The 19,214-nt window shown below is 50.8% G+C and overlaps 2 protein-coding genes across 4 annotated transcripts in view; one reads left to right on the top strand and one right to left on the bottom strand.

Annotated features, from left to right (window-relative positions):
* Nucleotides 1–19,214, bottom strand: part of LOC309859719 (uncharacterized protein) — a 284,862-nt gene that overhangs the window by 229,084 nt on the left and 36,564 nt on the right. For all 3 annotated transcript variants that reach the window (XR_014308860.1, XM_082720774.1, XM_082720775.1), the window contains exons 3-4: nt 13,771–13,830; nt 12,670–12,810 (exon numbers count right to left, since the gene is read on the bottom strand). Coding sequence is in view for 2 of the 3 variants with exons in the window: in XM_082720774.1 (XP_082576900.1) it covers nt 12,670–12,810; nt 13,771–13,830 (201 nt within the window). In the remaining variant the exon portion in view is untranslated. The remainder of the gene's footprint in view (nt 1–12,669; nt 12,811–13,770; nt 13,831–19,214) is intronic.
* On the top strand, nt 34–8,695 carry LOC309859735 (uncharacterized protein). The gene is made up of 6 exons (XM_082720824.1): nt 34–471; nt 845–872; nt 3,564–3,629; nt 5,367–5,440; nt 5,829–5,905; nt 7,121–8,695. Exons 1-6 carry the CDS (start codon nt 307–309, stop codon nt 7,251–7,253), a joined length of 543 nt encoding a protein of 180 aa, XP_082576950.1. The 5' UTR covers nt 34–306; the 3' UTR covers nt 7,254–8,695.

The raw sequence follows: 19,214 nt of genomic DNA, 5'->3' as shown, positions 1-19,214 counted from the left end.
TCCAGGTCTGGCGGAATGAGAAGAAGGGTCAGGGTAACAGAAAGGGATTTCCTGGGGAAAGACCCGTGGCTTCATGGCCCTGTCCCCGGAAACTACTGCGCTGCTCTTAGGTGGTGCAGGTTTGGGGGCAGGCAGTAGGTGTGCCTTGGAGATGGACTATTTCACAGCTACTCCAGGCCCTGTAGCTCCAACAGGAGGCAGAGTTTCTATTCACATCCCTGCTCCTCTCCAGGACCTTTCGTCCTCCATCCAGGAAGGGCCCACTGCAGCTCAGTCCATACTGATGAGCTCCCCACCTCCACACACATGTCCACACGTGCACGCCAAGCAAAGCTCCCCGAGCGATTCCCAAAGAGTCCCATAGGGGTCCCGACATTCTCTGTGTGTATCCACCCAGATCCCCTGGCTAGCCTGTACGATGACCTTGACGTGGACAGCACAGAGGGAGAGGGCCCATTGTTCACCAAGGTGGTAAGTCAGCCTTCCTTCAGGTGAGGTACAGCATCCCTTATTTCCCTGATACTCGCAATCAGATCCAAACATCTCGGCATGTACAATGTCCTTGGTGGAGAGATTCCTGAGAGAGCGACTCTTAGCCAGGGACGCCCCATTCCAAAGACCCTGCAGGAAACAGCAGGTTCGGTTACTGTCCATAGGGTCGTGAGCTTTTTCACGGGTGATACTGACACCGCCGTGCCACCTAATGGACCCAGGGCATGCGACCTCTAGGTGGATTCCATATCACTGCCCATGACCCTGCCCATCACCAAGAGACCAAAAGAGCTGTGCACACAGGACAAGGCAGGACTTGATGTTCATCATGTTTTCTTTTCTATAATCGCAGGTGGCCCGGCTGGAAAAGGAGCTTAGTGGTAAGTATGCTGTCCTCTAGAGTCACTCATTGCTTTTGAGCAACCTGGACAAGGGGCAAGGTGGGGCTTCCTTGCAGGCTTCATCTTGAGAGCCACCCACAATCCAGATCCTGTTGCAACGAGACTAAGGGTCATGTTCCGGACCGAGAACCCAGGCCTCGTGACCCTGGCCCCGGAAGCTACCGTGCTGCTCTTAGGTGCTGTAGGATCGGGTGCTGGGCACGTGGTCTGTTTCCATGGGAATCCATGTGCTGTGATTCTCAGGGTTGGTGTGTGTGTGTCAGGTGGGTGAATGCTGCGCTCTCGAACAGGTCTGGTCCCCTCAAAATGGCGATTAATGGTGTCCACGTCCTCGGGGACGTTTCCCATCACTGTCACGTCAGGAACGTGACATGGAAAAACTCTTCAACACCTACAGTTGAAAGAGGTGTTCTTTCCTTGCAAAATCACATCAATTCCCTCAGAAAACAAATCCCGTCGCTAACTAGGAAGGGCTAGACTGTGCCCCAAAGACACAAGTGTGTCCCTGTTACTGAGTCAGCGTCCATGGGGTTCTCCCGCCAAGGTAGGTCTCGGGCAAGAATGGTCACAGCACCTCCCTCTTGACACTGCACTCACACACACACACGTTCGTCTCTGCATCAGAGGCCCCACGATGCGTCTTCCCAACCTCATCGCAAGCACTGAGTGCTGGGACACACTTCCTCCCTTCTGCAGGCGGCATCCGGGGCAGCCGCATGCAAAAGCCCGTTCGGGGATGACGCGCACAAAGGGGCAATGGCCAGGGAACAGATGGGGCCAATTCACTCCGTGTTTCTCCATGGAGAATTACCATTTCCCTGCAGATACTGTGTCTAAGAATGCAACTGGCCTTCTCCCAGGGAAACCCCACACCCACCACTGGTCCTTGCTGGGGCACTTGCAGGTGGGCCCAAAAGGTGTCCTATCCAAGGGGGAATGAGGTCGTCTTCAGGGACTGAGGATCACTGGCGGCACCTGGGCCCCCTCCATGCAGGAACGAAGGGTGCTCTGGGCATCGCAAGGTGGCCAAAAAGAACCTCAAACCTCAACAGGGGTGACAGGACAATCACCACCCATTTTGCTGGCCATCTGTCCATGCAAGAGGGCCTTGTTAGATTCGGGAGGTTTGGGCCAATAGATAACTCAAGGGGGTTCAGTGCCTGGGAATGGAAACAGAGCCAAATCAGGGTTTCAGAGTTCTTTGGCAACCAACAAGACTTTCTCTCATGAGAACATGTATTGGAAACAGAATCTGATTTTCCAACATCTCTTTTTCTCTCTCGCACGCGCGGGATCCACGGGAGTACCTTTCGCTGCTCTCCGAGGACACTCAACGGGCTTTTCCAGGGTAGTTGCATTCCAGTCTGCATTCCACATATTGCATACAAAGTCTCCAATTTTCTGCCTCCTTCCAACATGGGTACTGGGTTTGAATTCCTGGTTTGGGTCCTCGCTACCCTAACTACAATGCCACAGCTCGGCGTCCTTTGTATTCGCATTGCCCTCACGATGCCTTATGCTGAGCATCTTTTCGTACGACGTCTGACTGACCGAGTTATTTGTTCCCTTTGCAGCACAGACTATTCCAGTCTTTTTCTCGATTCTTTCATTTGGTGAAATCACAGTCTTCTTTTGTTTGGTTGGTTTTCTTTGTTGTTCTTCCTTTACGTCAGTGAACACACCTTTTCTGAAATAAGGATTGCCAAGGGGGTCTCCAATCTGTGGGCTGCCTTTTCACTCTGTTCGCTGTTTCAGAAGAGGATGCTTTTTCTGGGCGGTCCTCTTGGGAAGCATCGTGATGCCAACATGAGCGCATTTCCGGGGCCATTTATCTTCGGCTCCCAGGTGCCCCTGACTCTTTGTATGCCAGCACCCTCCTGTTGGCTCAGGGGAGTCATCCAAGGTATTGGAAGGTCAGCTTCTAGAGACCCACCACTGACTTCTTCATATTCAGAAACGTCGTGGCTCCTTGTGTTCCTTTATGGTTCCCTTATCTATTCTAGCAGCTTCTCTGTCCCAAGAGCAGCACATTGTATGCTTTAGATCCGTGCTGCATGGAATCCGTTCCCCACTTATTCTAGGAACTGGGGCTTCACCTTCATCTCTTCGGGGCCAAAGACCTCCGGCAGCACCTGGTGGGTGTGTGTGAGCCCGGGAACGTCTTCCCTTGATCAACGTCCCTGTCACGCCAGCCACAGATGCCTGAAAAATATGCAGGAGAGCAGGCCTGGTCTCTCGCTCCTGGTTGGTGTCTAGTGCTGAGTGATCCAGGAATGAGTCTGTCTAGTATCCATCGTACACAGTCATTTCTTATCTCAGTGCAGTACACAGAAATCAAGGGAACGAAAACATCCAGTTGCTCACTCCCACTAGCCACACGTCAAGAGTCCCATAACAACTGGAGTTTCCGATGGTTGCGCTGGGAGGGGACAGCGGTCATGGGCATGCAGAACGGACACTGAGGTGGCTGCTGCAGCATCCTGGCCTCATTAGAAGGCATGAGACTCCAATCCCCGTCTCCTCCAAGGGCTCCGGCTCCGCCAGCCCCGTGAACCTCTGAAAGCACAGCAGAAGAGTCAGGCAGATGCTGCACGGCCCAGAGACATCTCAACGCACTTGGGAGGAAGGGGTGAGGCGGTTTCTCTCCTAATGGCATTGCTCCTCTTTCAGTTCTTACAGATCTCCTGGTAGAGAGCATCGAGGACTACTCCTTCAGTGAGGACGAAGTCTCTTCAGGTAGGGAATGGCACCGAAGAGGGGAACATGGGGACATGGCTCCCGGGAACATGGGGTTGCCCCTGCCGCTCCGGAGAATGAAGAAGGTGGGTCAAAAACCACCAAGGACAGGGATGCTCTGGCACAGGCATGATTTGCTCATGTCACGGTTTCGGGATGAAAAGAACAGACGAGGTGTCCACGGGCCTTTAGGGTAGGCTGGGTTTGTCATCACCACTCGACTCCTTGCGCGGCTCCTTGAAGGATCTTTCCCATCAAAGCTGCTCGTGCCTCCCTTGGCCGCTGCCACATGTCAAAGCTTGGCCTCTTTGCTCATGGCCTTTCGGGAATGGTGCACAAGAGATTCTGAATCTTTCTTGGCACGGGCCCAGACCTGGTCATGCTCAGGACTTGGCGGCCCCAACCGCACTCTACTGGGCAAGAGAACCGCGACACTACGCTCTGGTCTGAGCCAGGAGGTAGAAGACAGGTCTAAATTCTCTCCCTCCTAACCTCCACTACCAAACCGTCCCGGTTCTCTCCAAGCTGCTATACTTCAAGGAGATGCCCAGAGCTGCAGAAGGGAAAGCGTCCTTCCCCTGGGTTCACTACACAGGTTCCTGTAAATCGTACCTTCTGCCAGCCTTCACACCCCAGCCGAGTCTGACCTGTGGACGTGTTCCCAAGGGCAGGACGCCCCCATGCAGCTCCCCTGGAGAACCCCTGTCGCGGGCCACGGTCCCCTGGGCCTGTGTGAAGGGGCTGCTGGACCTGCTTCACACACTTGCTGCCCCGGGTCCACTCTACCTCTCACCAGCTGGCATCGAGGCATAGCACAGAGCCTCTTGGGAGCAGGGCCAGGGAGTCACGGTTCCTCTCACAAACCCACCTCGCCGCTCACAGCCCTGGCCATGCTCCCCACTCCCTAGGCATGCCCACACGGCAAACGTTCCTCAGGCCTGCCCAGGGCCCTACACACACCCCGACCCCGTCCATTCCCGGCAAGCCTCAGCAGGAGCACTGGCAGGAATCCTGTGTTTCAGTAACCACACCGATGGATGCTTTCCAGGGCTGCCCTGAACAGCTGAGGGCGCCTGCACAATTTCCCATGCTCCCGTCTCCATTCAACCTCTCTAACACTTAGGGAAACAGAGGGCGTTGCGTTCCCTGAAACACGTCCCTGGGAAGGTCATCCCAGTCCCTGGGCAGACATGGGCTGTGGGGAGGAGGTGGGCCATCTCTCCCTGCATTTCTCCAGCAATCCCAGGCCCATGACAACAGCTCCCAGCACAGACAGATCGGGGGATTGATTCCAGGGGACCCAGCATATCTCCTCTCTTTCATGGTTGCCCCCTCCTGGACAACAATAGGACTGGTGGAGCTTGGCAGGGGGAAGGACATGGAGCATCTCTAGGGGAGGAGGTGGAAGAGGACGAGGAGGAAGACAGAGAGCAGGGAAGGACAAGTACAAGGACAGAGGAAGACAAAGTCCCGCAGAGGCAGTCTTAGGGACAGTGACAGCTTCCAGGGGGGAAAGGATCACACAGCCGGGCTTCCGGGTCTTGGAGAGAATCGGAGGTGGGAAGAGCAGGTGGGCAACCGGAGACCCCCCTGTACCCTGCGGAAATCAAGCGACCAAGGCCAAGGAGGACTCGGAGCTAGGGACACACCCCACTAAGGGCAGAGCCCAGCAACCCCAGAGCAGTGGGTCGCCAGCTGCACTAACTCCCTTTTGTCCTCTCTCATGGCCAACCCCAGCATCCTCGCTGCTCTCTGACCCGGAGAAGGATTCCACGGACGACGCTTCCGTCGGAAGGAGCCACCCTGTGCCTGTAATGCACTTCCACCTCCATCTCTTGGGCTTTCTCTCTCCTCTGTCCATAAGCGCCTCCTCCCAGCGCTTCCCCTTTCCCTGCTTTGACGATGCCCACCCTGGAGGCCCTCGTCTCCGGCAGGCACTCAAGCTTTACATCGGAACTGCTGCATGAAATCCCCGGGCAGCCCTCCTCATCCCTTTCCTACCATCACCCTGACCCCTCACTGCTGACTCTGGGAAGCAGCCCCAGACAGCAGAGCAGAGAGGAGGGCTGGGAGTCAGCAGGGCACGGCTCACCCGGCTGGAGGGCCCTCGGGAAGGGAGGCTGGGTGTGAGTATCCCCACACTTGGTTCTCTGATGCCGGGGAGTCTGTGCTCATGCCCACTTCTGCTCTTGCTCTTAGCTCTCAAGAAGCTTCCCTTCGGTGGACTTGGCGCAAACGACAAGGGAAGCAGAAGAAGAGGAGGACTCGGGAACGGGGTGAGTCGGGCAGGAAAAGGGGCCGGTGAACATGGACACACGTTCTCCCTCGTTGCCCAGTCCCTGTTGTGGGCACCTCGGCAAACCGCACAAAACCCTTGGGTGCTGCCCTAGCCTCTGACCACAAAGAGGAGAGGAGAGGAAGGTCCCAGTCCCTGCAGGCACTAGGAAGACCTGAGAACATCCCACGGGGAACCTCCACCTAATCCAGGCAACTCCCTGTGGTGGTTAGGCGCTGTCGTCCAGGAGCTGCTGATCTTGGAGGGAGGGCCCTGGCTACCTGGAGGGACTGGACCCCAGGCAGCCTAGGCACAGTGACCTTCTGGAAAAGGGCTCCACGCCCCCCATTGAGCCCCTCCCTCTGCACGACACAAGCCTTGCCCTCCCACCCTGCAAAAGTCAGCAGATGGCTGACTCCCAGACGACACTACTCGAGAAGAGACAGTGGTGAGGTGGCCTCATCTCCCACTTCAGGCACGTGAGAAATGAGCAAACAAGACAGGCCCCCGGGCTCACAGGAGCAGGACAGCTCACCCCTCCCAGCGCTGCATCCCTGTGGGCACGTAGTCGGGCCCGGTCTCCAGCTGAGTCATGTCTGCCGGCCACTCCCATACGATCTGACCAACACCTCCAGTCCCCCGAGCCTCCAAGATGCCTCGTGGGAGGTAGTGGGTCCCCTCATGGCACCATTTTGCTTTGTGAGTTTCATACTCTAGAGACTCTCCTCGATCCCTCAGTCGGCAGGGGAGATTCACCAGGAAAAGGCCACCCTGCTTGCTCCCACCTCACCCAACACCTGCCCACAGCTCGTAGACTGTGCCAATTCACTTCCCATGGGGGTCGGGAGCACGTGGTCTCTGCCACGCCACCTGCAACACTCATGTGGGCAAAGGCTCCCCCCACAGAGAAGGGGCACGTCCAGGGCTCTCAGAGAGGCTGGGGAAGGGACAGCCCAGCAGGAGGAGGACCCCGCCGTCATGGAGGAGGACGCTCAGGGAAGGGCCTGAGGGACCCTGGCTGTGAAGCCTTCATTCAGCCCCAGGGGGCCCACGGGAAATTCCCCTTTCTTCACGTCATGCATGGGTCCTGCAGGGAAACCTCCACCTCAACACCTCAGAAGACATATTCCCCCAAACCCCACAGGCCTCTGGTAAGACATGGCCTAAACCACACGCCACTCACTATCTCACACCACTCCACCCGTTGTCTCCACAGCTGCGCCACAGGACAGTGTGCCCACCACCCCGAGGCACCAAAGGCTCCTGGGGTGCTCCGACAAAGGGAGCCAGGAGGGCCCTGGGGCCCCACTTGCGGCTCCGATTTGGGCCCGGAGGAGGATTCGGCGTGAACACACAGGGAAACACGCCTGCAGGAACGGCTCTCTTACGCCGGACCTCCGTAGGCCAAAGAGACGACTTCTGGGCAGCCCACCAGAGGACGGCACTGGAGCCCCGAGGACGAGACGAGAGGACCCTCTGAGTCGGCCGCCACACCCAGAGCTGGCTGCCCAGGCCCTGCCGATGACGGACACTTGGAGCACGAGGCAACCACCTGGGCCCACAACAATCCGTTGTGTGGGGAGACTGGGCCCACCTGGGACTGGGCCCAACTGGGACTGGGCGGGACAGCAGCCTTCCCGTCGTCTCCCCTGTCTGCTGCAGGGGCTGTCCCCTGCAGTCCCCGGCAACCCTGCAGAGCATGACACATGCAGGACGAAGCGGCACTGCCAGGGCCCCTTGACCACCCTGGGATCCACTCGAGGGGCAGCAGCCCTACCCCTGCTGGATTCCCCGAGGGTGCCGCACCGGAACCGCCCCTGTCGCTTCGACGCACAGGACCGTGACCAATGCTGGGCTCAACACTGGCAGCGGCCCCACAAAACGGGCCCCGCTCAGCCTGTGTTGTTTGGCAGCAGCAAGAGGTTTAGGGAGGAGAGGCTCTCCCCTGCACTCAGCGGCCTCTTCCTTTTACAACTCTGACAGCAGAGGCCTCCCCCAGCTGGGCCTACCCCACCTGACCAGGAACGACCCACGCGGAGGGACAGCTCTACGCCCCTATTCAGCAGGAAGAAGCTACAGAAGATGAGACCGTCCTCCTTCAACAACCTTAACCACGCAATGCTCCGCCCTGGTCAGGGGCACACGAGGAGGGAGGAGAAGGCTAGCTGAGCACCAAGCAGGAGCTGGCACGCCACACCGCCCCCCCAACCTGGGATACGGGGGACATCCCTCAGGCGCTCTGACTGCCCTCAAGCTGAGGAAAGGAAAAAACAGATTCTCCCCAGATGGCAAGACCGGAGTCTCCCTCGGTTTGTAAAAGTCCTCGTGATTCGGCAGGAATCAAGAGGCCCGCTTAATGAGAGCCTAGCGACCTGCCAGAGGCCCGGATCTCCGTTTCCTGAAGCCCTGACATCTCCCTCCCCTCCACGACACTGAGGGAGGCTGAGGCCGAAGGAAATGTCCGTAGGGACAGAGTTTCTTTTCAAACCTGCAGTCCCTTGAGAAGGACCTGTGAGAGGAGGAAGGTAACATTCCTCCAGGAAGCTCCCCACCATCTTTCAATTCATGCCTTCCTAGCAGGAAAAACCACCTTCCCTTCACAAGAGCAAAGCCAACTGTATCCTCGGTGTCCTCTGTCCTCCTGCCACGTTCTCGCAAAACTTCCCTTTTGCCTGACCTCCCCCAATGCCATCCCAGAGAGTCAGCCTCCCGTCACGACCCCAGCAAGCAGCCCTTTCTACCCAAGGGTCGTATCCCTGTGCTTTAATAAAAATCACCTCCTGCCAGCAAAGCCGTCTCAAGACTTCTTTCTTGACCATCGGCCTTGAATGCTAACCTCTTTCCTACATCAGTCCTGTCTCTTGTAGGGCTCCTGTGGAAACAACCCTGCAACACGTTGGGCCCATTTCTGTCAACTCTTCCGACTCCATCCACCTCACCCACTGCACATTCTGTGTCCTCCGAGGACCGGACCCTTCTGTGGTTCTTGCACTCAAACCCTCACATGGCCCCTCTCCCAGTCCTCGACGTGGTTGACGTTGCCCTTCTGAAACTCCCCAGCATCCCTCCATCACTCTCTTTGTCTCGCAGGTTTATCTGGTCCATAGGTTCTCATCACCAACACCCTACAACCGGTTTCTGCTCCTGAGTAAAGAACTCCATTCCTTTCCTTTCTCATCAAGCTCAAATCTTAACTCTCAGATGTTTGTCTCACAACTTTCAAAATTCTTCTTTCCCCTAATGCCTCTCTACCAGTTTCTCTTCTCCCTTTTTCAAGCCACCCTCTCTCCCACCCTCCCTTCCTTCCGTCCTTCCTTCCTTCTCTGCATGATCTTTTCGTTCTTTGTATTCCTTCCTCCCTCCCCCTCTTTCCTTTTCTCCTTCTGTTCTGTTAGTCCCCACACAGCACTTCAGTACTTTTTCACCTAGTGTTCTGGGACTCACTCTTTGTGTACAAGACCCAGGAGCTCACGGCAATTCGTTCCCTAATAAAGGATGAAGGGAGACCCACACGGGGGCATCTCAAAGGTCGGCTTCTCTGCAAGTCAACGGGAAGCTTCAGGGTCATGAACCCTGGCCTTCCACACTAGAGCTGGACACGGACTACGCTAAGCATTCCCCACAATCTCCTGTCTTCCAAGACCCTGAGCATATGGGCTGTCCCACCAGAAACCTGAACAGTTTCATTTCTCGGCTGAAATGGGCCTCGAGCCAAGCCGCCGCCCGAGTGTCTGGAAAAGTCACTGGCTTCAGCACGACTCACGGGTATATAGTCTTTGAAACAGAAACATCAAAAATTTAATCAGCAGTTGACGTGGGTTTGATGCTACCATGCAGAAAGATCTAAATGAATTCCGGAAAGGAACAAGGCACGCGACTACAAGTGGCCTACAGGGAGAGGCTGGAACGCATTCCTTGAGTCAAGAAGGGAGGAACGTGAGGGAGCGATCCTGCCACAGCCCCTCGTGTTCTGGCCACTAGCAGAGGGTTCACACTGCACAGGAACCCGGGCAATGCTGGAGCACAGCACGGGAGAGGTCTCACGTGCCTCACTCACTCCAGGTGTGCTGTGTCCTGGGAAGACAAGCCTTGTATTTGCTGACAATGTGGAAGAGCCTTCAGCCATGGGTCCCTGGTGCCAGGGACATCAGAGCTCGTTCATCCTGGATCGCAGCACACCCATCTACCCAGTGTGGGAGAGCCTTTAGTCGGGGCTCTAAGCTCGGGAGACACGAGAGAACTCACCCTTCCGAGGAACGGAGACATGATACACATGGGGGGAACAACTCCAGGGCAGTGCTCACCTCTGTACACAGTAAGACCACTGGAGACGCCCCTCACGGATGGAAAGAAGGTGGGGGACCCTTGTTTCAGAGAGCTCTGCTCTTCTTCCTGCCCAGGAACTCACACGGGGTAGAAGCCATGTGCTGGGATTGCTGCACAAGAGCTCACAGCAACATACATCCCTTCGAGGCCATGGGCAAGTTCCCACAGACAGAAACCGGTTGAATGTCATCTTCAGGGGAAAGCATTTAGGCCAGCCACACCCTTAGCCAGCATCCGAGGATCCACATCGGCGGCAACCCCAACAAATGCGGTCAATGTGGAAGAGCCGTTGGATACAGCTCTCACATATGGAGACACCAGACAACTCAGAGCGGAGAAACCTGTGTCTGTCACCACTGGGGCCCCGCCTGTACCCAGAGCGCCGCGCCCACCTTGCTCACCGCCACAGAAACCACACAGTACAAACCCTTGTCTCCCGTCACTGAGGCAGAGCCTTCACCCAGAAGTGGACCCTTTCCCAACACCAGAGAACTCACATGGGGAGAGCCACTAGCGCGATATCCTGGTGGAAGAAGCTTCAGGTGGGGTTCATGCCTGAGGCTCCCGCTACCATCTCAGAGTGTGCTTCACCCCTCACACGGGAGCGAAGGTGCAGACACCCCTGGGACGCCCTGCATCATGGCTGTGGCTGAATGCCGAGGACATCCCATATGGGAATCCCATTCCTCACGGAGCCAACCCAGGAAGGACCGGAGAGGATTCGCACACAGGAAAATCCTCCCGGTCTGATGAGCAAAGGAATGGGCTCAGCTATCCCTTCTTCCCTAGCCAGCAATGACACCCTCACACCGAGGAATCACTGATCCCAACACAAGGAAGGGAAATTCTTCCCTGGACACTCCCATCAGAGAATCACTGGGCAACTACCTCCTAAGGAATTCCTCGGGGTGACTCTGAGATACAAACTCAGACACTGCAAACACATATAACGGGGCCCCATTCTGAGGGATGCGGAATGCGCTATTCCAGTAACCAATAGCTAGAAATCAAGCACACCTGCTCTGATCCAGGAGTACTTCCATAAAGGCCAGTCTCACCAAACAGGCGGCGTCTCACAACCGTGCACAAAATGCCAAGTAAGAACAGGGGATTTCTCCTTCAGGAGCTCTCACAACAGACACAGGTACTGTCCCTTGGTAGGAAGTGGGATCACGGGAAGTAACACTGCCTGGGATCCATGAGAACATCAAGTCGAGGGGGAACTCAGAGTCTCAGAACACAAGGTGATAGAAGTATGTTCACAAAAACATGAACCTATCGATGTATATAGATCGCAAGGATGAATGGCCACAAGATTCAAAAAACACATGGTTTGTGATCTACCTCTCATGTGTCCTTAATTCTACTAATATTGTCCTCACAAAGCGCAAAGGATTTAAAAAATAATTGCATGCTTAGAAATATATCTACTTCACTTACTGGAGATCGACAGAGCTAGCGAGGGAGCAAGAACACCCGGGGTCCGGCAGCGGAGAAGAGAAAGAAAGGTGCCCAATACAGGGCTTGATCCCCCAGGATCCAGGGATCCTGACCTCAGCCAAGGGCAGATGCTTACCCAACTGCGCCACCCGGGGGCTGGCAAATTAATTTCATCTTTTACAAAGATGCTCTTCTGGAAGACAGGGCACCAAAACCTCCACAGTTCAGCCTCAGGCAATGAGGGCTTCCTCCCTGTCTATGAGAACATGGAAGCCAAAGGTTTTTCTCCACCACCAAGAAGAGCTACTTATCTCTGGGCCTGAGAGGGTGTACAACCACTGCAGATGTGGAAATACTCCCCGATTCAGTAGATTTTGAACAGGAAGGCGTTCTTACAGTCCCTTCCATAAAGACAAAGCCTGTCCAGGAATGCCTGCGAAGTTCTTTCAGTTAAGGGACCAGCTTTTGGCTTTGGGTCAGGTTAAGTTATCAGGGTTATGGGACTGAGCCCCGTGTCAGGCTATGGAAGGCATGTGGAGCCTGCTGAAGGGTCGCTCTCATCCCCTGCAACACCCACTCCGCTGCAAAAAAAAAAAAAAAAAAAAAAAAAAAAAAAAAAAACACGAGGAGATGCCTGGGATTCTTTGCTCTAGATGAATGGCCCAATAAAGCAAGGGTGGGCAGAAAGTCGATCATCAAGAGAATATCTATTTATAAGGTCAGGCTGCAATAACTCAGGACTCTGCTAAAAGGGGCAACCTGGAGTTCAGAAGTCTTGTGTGGGGCAGGGACTTGCAGAACCTTCTCCACATGTGCCACTAAGTCATCTTCCCCAAGCAGCCGACTCTAGACATTCTGGTTAACGGTACATCTCCATGTTAATCGACAAGAAGAGGCTCTCTTTGCCTCCGGAAGAAAGACAGAAGCCGGCACGAAAGACACCCAAGTCAAGGCCTGAATCTCAACCCAGGTGGGAGGTTCAGAACCAAGACAACTTACCACTGCGATGCACGTGCACCAGGGAGATGACAGTGGTCACACTCCTGGACGTGCTGCACTTCCACCTGCACTGAAGAGACAGAGGCCAGACGCTTTGGATGCTGCCCAGCAGGCCACGTCCCCTGAGCCTCGAAGCACCACCTGTAAAAACAAGGAGAGCATTCAGTCGAGGTCTCAGGACCCGCACGTGGGGAGACACAGAGTCACCCATGACGGAAGCAGGCCCCTCCGTCCCAGCAGGGAGTGCAGGTTCAAGGAGGCCAAAACCACCGGGCCCCGCCATCTGTCAAAGTCTTAGCATTGCTGCTGGAAGGCCTTCCCCTAAAGCATGCTTGGCGAATTGCCTGCCAGGAGTTCCATGAGGCTGATAAGGGCCTCTGGTCTTTCCTTGCTAAGACATGCCTCTCATGCGCCCTGGTACTCAACAACAACAACAACAAAAAACCACGACTGACTACCTTCCTCTTCCACAACAACCCTTCCACTTCAGGGTCGTGGCTATGGCAGAGTTCACACTGTGCGCATTTTGCCCTGATAAACGCCAACCCTCCAATAAAGCACAGAGCAGAGAGTCAGGCTTGAGCACGCTGGTGACCTGGCCGGCTGCCTCCCTCCCTCCCTCCCTCCCTGGCTCCAGTCCTTTCCTATAAGCATCTGCCTGGGCCCTGGGACTCTGGCTGTGCCCAGGTGCCCCGGGCCCTGGGTACAGGCCGTCAAAAGGCAGTTGACGGGCTACAGACTCCAGCCAGCCAGCCCTGTGCTCCCCTCAACCCAACCACCGTGGTGACCAATGTGGGCCCAGATGCCAGATCCAACTGCAGCCCCCGCCTTCCTGCTCAAACACAGGGTCGCCCCCGAAGCAAGGCACATCGGCCCCAAATAACCTGCCCCTCTGCCCCCACCTCACTGGGCTGAATATCCCCTGGGGACAGAAGCCCCAGAAGACAACACAACCTCCATTCCAGGCAGCGCATTTCACTCGTCCTCAGGTCTTGCATAGGTTGTCTGATGGGTCCATTAAAACCCGCCTACGTTATGGCCCGCGTGCTGCTCTGATGTGAGGAACCCTTCACCACCCCAGAGTTTGAAAGGTCACCTCACCCATTTCGGAGGGCTGTCCCAGTGACCACGCCCACTTCTCCTGCCAGCCTGGGACTCTGCCTGCAGAAAAAGAACAAGAAAGAACAAGAGTTGGTGATAATGTGAAGAAAAAGGAACCTTGTGTACTGATGCTGGGGATGAAAACTGGTGCAGCCATTATGGAAAACAATGTGGGGGATCCGCAAAAATTTAAAAATAGAACTGTCATATGTTCCAGTAATTCCATTACTGGGTATTTACTCAAACAAAATGAAAACATTTGAAAAGATACGTTTATATTGCAGCACTATTAACAGTAGGCAAGATATGGAAGAGCCCGTCAACAGATGAGTGGATAAAAATGACGTGGTGTATATAGAGATATATAGAGATATCTAATAGACTAGTACTTGGCCAGAGAAAAGAATGAAATCTTAACATTTGCAACAACATGGATAAATCTAGAGGGTATACTACTAAATGAAATAGGTCAAAGAAAGACAAATATCCTATGATTTCAATCATATGTGAAAGTTAAGAAACAAAACAAAGCATAAAAGAGACCCAAAAAAAGAGACTCACAAATATAGAGAACAAACTGGTGATTGCTAGAGGGAAGGTGGGTGGAAAGAGGGCATGAGACAATGAGGGTGTGTCATTTGAAAAGAAAGACAAAACTCTATCTGAAGTCAATATTATTGTCTATGTAGAAAACCTCAAATATCTTATAAAAAGAAAAAAAAAACTATTGGAAGTAATGAGGAAATACCAAAACATCATAGGATACAAGGTCAATATAAAAAAGTCAACTATTTTCCTATATCTGAATAAAGAACTGAATTCCAAATTTTCAAATGAAAAAACTACTATTTACAATACACCCCTAAAAAGGGTACTCAAGTATAAAACCTAACACAATACATATATACAGGAAGACAAAACTGATGGAAGAAATCAAAGATCTAATTACATGGAGATAGAGCTCGTATTCATCGGAAGCAAGACTCAATATGGCTAAGACGTCAATTCTTTCCAACTTAATCGATAAATTCAATGAAATCCAAATAAAACCTCACAGTTATTTTGCAGATAATGACAAGAAGATTCTGAAGTTTACACAGAAAGGCAAAAGATCTAGAAGAGCCAACACACTGGACACCTGGGTGGCTCAGGTGGTTGAGCATTTGCCTTCAGCTCAGGTCATGATCCCACAGTCCTGGGATGAAGTCCCGAGTCAGGCTCCTTGCTCAGAGGGGAGCCTGCTTCTCCCTCTGCCCTCTCTGCCTGTGACATCCGCTCTTTGTGCTCTCTCTGCCAAATAAATAACATCTTTTTAAAAAGTTTTAAAAAAACAGAATAGCCAACACAACGTGGAGGAAAAATGAGAATTCACATCACCTGGTCTTGAGACTAACTATAAAGCTACTAGCCACCAAGACAGTGTGTTAGTGATGAGACAGACACACAGATCAACAGAACAGATTACAAGGACCAGGAATAGAGCTACCAAAATAAAGTCAAACATTTTTTGACAAAGGCACAAAGGGAATAAAAGGAGAAAAAATAGTCTTTCAACAAATGGTGCTCGAACAACTGAACACTCATGCAAAAGAAATGAAACTAGACACAGACCTTACACAAGTATTAACTAAAAATGAATCAGAGGGCACCTGGGTGGCTCAGTAGGTTAAGCCGCTGCCTTCGGCTCAGGTCATGATCTCAGGGTCCTGGGATCGAGTCCCGCATCGGGCTCTCTGCTCAGCAGGGAGCCTGCTTCCCTTCCTCTCACTCTGCCTGCCTCTCCGTCTACTTGTGATTTCTCTCTGTCAAATAAAGAAATAAAATCTTAAAAAAAATAAAAAATAAAAATGAATCAGAGATCTAAATGTAAAAATACAAGAATAAAGAATACAGGAGAAAAATCTCTAGGACACTGGTTTGGGTGATGGGTTTTTAGATTCAACAGCAAAAGCACAGTCCACGGGGAAAAGCATGCGTTGGATATTATTTAAAATAAAGTCTTCTGCTCTGGGAAAGACATTTTTAAGAAAATGAAAGGATAAGGCACAGACAGGGAGAAAATATTTGGAACACAGATATCTAATAAAGGCTTTGTGTCCAACATCACAAAAGAGCTCTTAATGACTCAATAATAAGAAAAGAAATGACCAAATGAAAAATATGCAAAAGATTTGAACAAACTCTTCACCAAAGATATCAGGATAGCAAATAAATACACAAACAGATCGATGCTCCACATCACCTCAGTGGGAATATGCAGACACCATGACACAGGTACTGGAATGGTTACATCAAAAATAATGACAGTGCCAATTTCAGGTCCAGAATCAGAACAACAAGATTCTGATTCGTAGTTGGTAGGAACAAAAACTGATACAGCAACTTTGTAGAAATAGTTTGGCAATTTCTTGCGAAGGTAAACATACATACATACATACATACATACATACATACATACATAACCAACACAGCAATTTCACACCCTATGTTTTTGAAAACTTATGTTTTAAAACCTACATGTGAATATTTCTAGCACCTTAATTCAAATGGTCCCAAACTGGGAGAATCAAGCATCCATGAGTTAACCACTCTGAAATCATGTATGTGTATTCTGAAATTGAACTATCAAATAAATGAAATTCCGATGTTAGCTGGATTCTCACTGTTAGTGCAGGAGATTACAGACAAGCAAGGAGAGAAGGTTAGAATATTCCATCTGGTAATGCTTACAACAGTGTGAATACTTAGCTTACTATAGATACAGATGGTGACATACTAAAATATTTATAGACACGTGTATATACATGAGTGAGTATACACATATTCCCTGTTCAGTTAGCTGAGAGTGTCTTTGAGCAATGACTTAACAGTCACAACAGACACAACTAGTTCCCCAATCTTGATTTCTCATACTATGCTCCAATGAAAAGAACCAGAACTACTTAGGGGGAAAAAATGGCTAATTCTACGGCAGGAAAGACATAAGATGTACCTGGAAAATCTACTGCCACAGAGTAAGGTAGAAATACTCAAACAATAACCGGGTATGTCAATAGACACAGGAACCATCAGAATGTGCTTTTTAAAAAATTTATTTACTTGTTTTTGAGAAAGTAGGAAAAGGAGAGAAAGCATAAGCAGCAGGGAGGAACACAGGGAGAGAGAGAATTTCTCTTTATTTATTTATTTATTTGATAGGCAGAGATCACAAGATTCATATTTTTAAAACAAAAAAATAGAGGGGCTCCTGGGTGGCTCAGTGGGTTAAGCCGCTGCCTTCGGCTCGGGTCATGATCTCAGGGTCCTGGGATCGAGTCCCGCATCGGGCTCTCTGCTCAGCAGGGAGCCTGCTTCCTTTCCTATCTCTCTGCCTGCCTCTCCGTCTACTTGTGATTTCTCTCTTTCAAACAAAGAAATAAAATCTTAAAAAAAATAAAAATAAAAATAAATAAAAAATAAAAATGAATCAGAGATCTAAATGTAAAATACAAGAATAAAGAATACAGGAGAAAAATCTCTAGGACACTGGTTTGGGTGATGGGTTTTTAGATTCAACAGCAAAAGCACAGTCCACGGGGAAAAGCATGCGTTCATATTATTAAAAATAAAGTCTTCTGCTCTGGGAAAGACATTTTTAAGAAAATGAAAGGATAAGGCACAGACAGGGAGAAAATATTTGGAACACAGCTATCTAATAAAGGCTTTGTGTCCAGCATCACAAAAGAGCTCTTAATGATTCATAATAAGAAAAGAAATGACCAAATGAAAAATGTGCAAAAGATTTGAACAAACTCTTCACCAAAGATATAAGGATAGCAAATAAATACACAAACAGATCGATGCTCCACATCACCTCAGTGGGAATATGCAGACACCATGACACAGGTACTGGAATGGTTACATCAAAAATAATGACAGTGCCAATTTCAGGTCCAGAATCAGAACAAGATTCTGATTCATAGTTGGTAGGAACAAAAACTGATACAGCAACTTTGTAGAAATAGTTTGGCAATTTCTTGCGAAGCTAAACATACATACATACATAACCAACACAGCAATTTCACACCCTATGTTTTTGAAAACTTATGTTTTAAAACCTACATGTGAATATTTCTAGCACCTTAATTCAAATGGTTCCAAACTGGGAGAATCAAGCATCCATGGTTTAACCACTCTGAAACCATGTATGCAACTCTGAAATCATGTATGTGTATTCTGGAATTGAACTATCCAATAGATGAAATTCTGATGTTAGCTGGATTCTCACTGTTAGTGCAGGAGATTACAGACAAGCAAGGAGAGAAGGTTAGAAGGTTAGAATGTTCCATCTGATAATGCTTACAACAGTGTGAATACTTAGCTTACTATACATACAGATGGTTACATATTAAAATATTTATAGACACGTGTATATACATGAGTGAGTATACACATATTCCCTGTTCAGTTAGCTGAGAGTGTCTTTGAGCAATGACTTAACAGTCACAACAGACACAACTAGTTCCCCAATCTTGATTTCTCATACTATGCTCCAATGAAAAGAACCAGAACTACTTAGAGGGAAAAAATGGCTAATTCTAGGGCAAGAAAGACATAAGATGCACCTGGAAAATCTACTGCCACAGAGTAAGATAGAAATACTCAAACAATAACCGGGTATGTCAATAGCTACGGGAAGCGACAGAAGGTGCTTTTAAAACAATTTATTTACTTGTTTTTGAGAAGGAAAAGGAGAGAAAGCATAAGCAGCAGGGAGGAGCACAGGGAGAGAGAGAGAATTTCTATTTATTTATTTATTTATTTGACAGACAGAGATCACAAGTAGGCAGAGAGGTAGGCAGAGAGAGAGGGTGAAGCAGGCAGCCTGCTGAGCAGAGAGGCCAATGTCGGGCTCGATCCCACGACCCCGAGACCACGACCTGAGCTGAAGGCCGAGGTTTTCACCCACTGAGCAACCCAGGCACCCCGAGAGAGAGAATTTCAAGCAGGCCCCACACTCAGCAAGGAGCCCAACCTGGGGATGGATCGCAGGACCCTGAGATCATGGCCTGAGCCGAAATCAAGAGTCAGACACACTCAACCAACTCAGCCACCCGGGTGCCACTAGAAGATGGTTTTACTAACCAACCTGGAACAACTTGAGCAACAAAAGGAACAAGGTATCATTGTACTAGAAACAAAATATAAAATAACTAGCCATGAATTCGTGCTGATATAAATGGATTAGTAAATAGGAGAGAACAGAAAATTCTCCTGTGCAGAATTCCTGATAATTTATGTACATAATTGTGTAGCTACTCCAACAGGAAGGAGGTATAGTGTAAGTGGTATAGTGTAACTGCCCACTTCCTTCCGAGGAGTACAGCATGAGGACAGAGAAAACAAAGTAATAAGTCATGTCCAGAGCACTAACCCTTGATATGATAACACCAAAGGACATTTTA

Source organism: Mustela nivalis (assembly GCF_964662115.1).
Source record: "Mustela nivalis genome assembly, chromosome: 2".
Taxonomy (NCBI): domain Eukaryota; kingdom Metazoa; phylum Chordata; class Mammalia; order Carnivora; family Mustelidae; genus Mustela; species Mustela nivalis.
The sequence above is the reverse complement of the archived record's forward strand: the minus strand, read 5'-3'. Positions and strand labels throughout refer to the sequence as shown.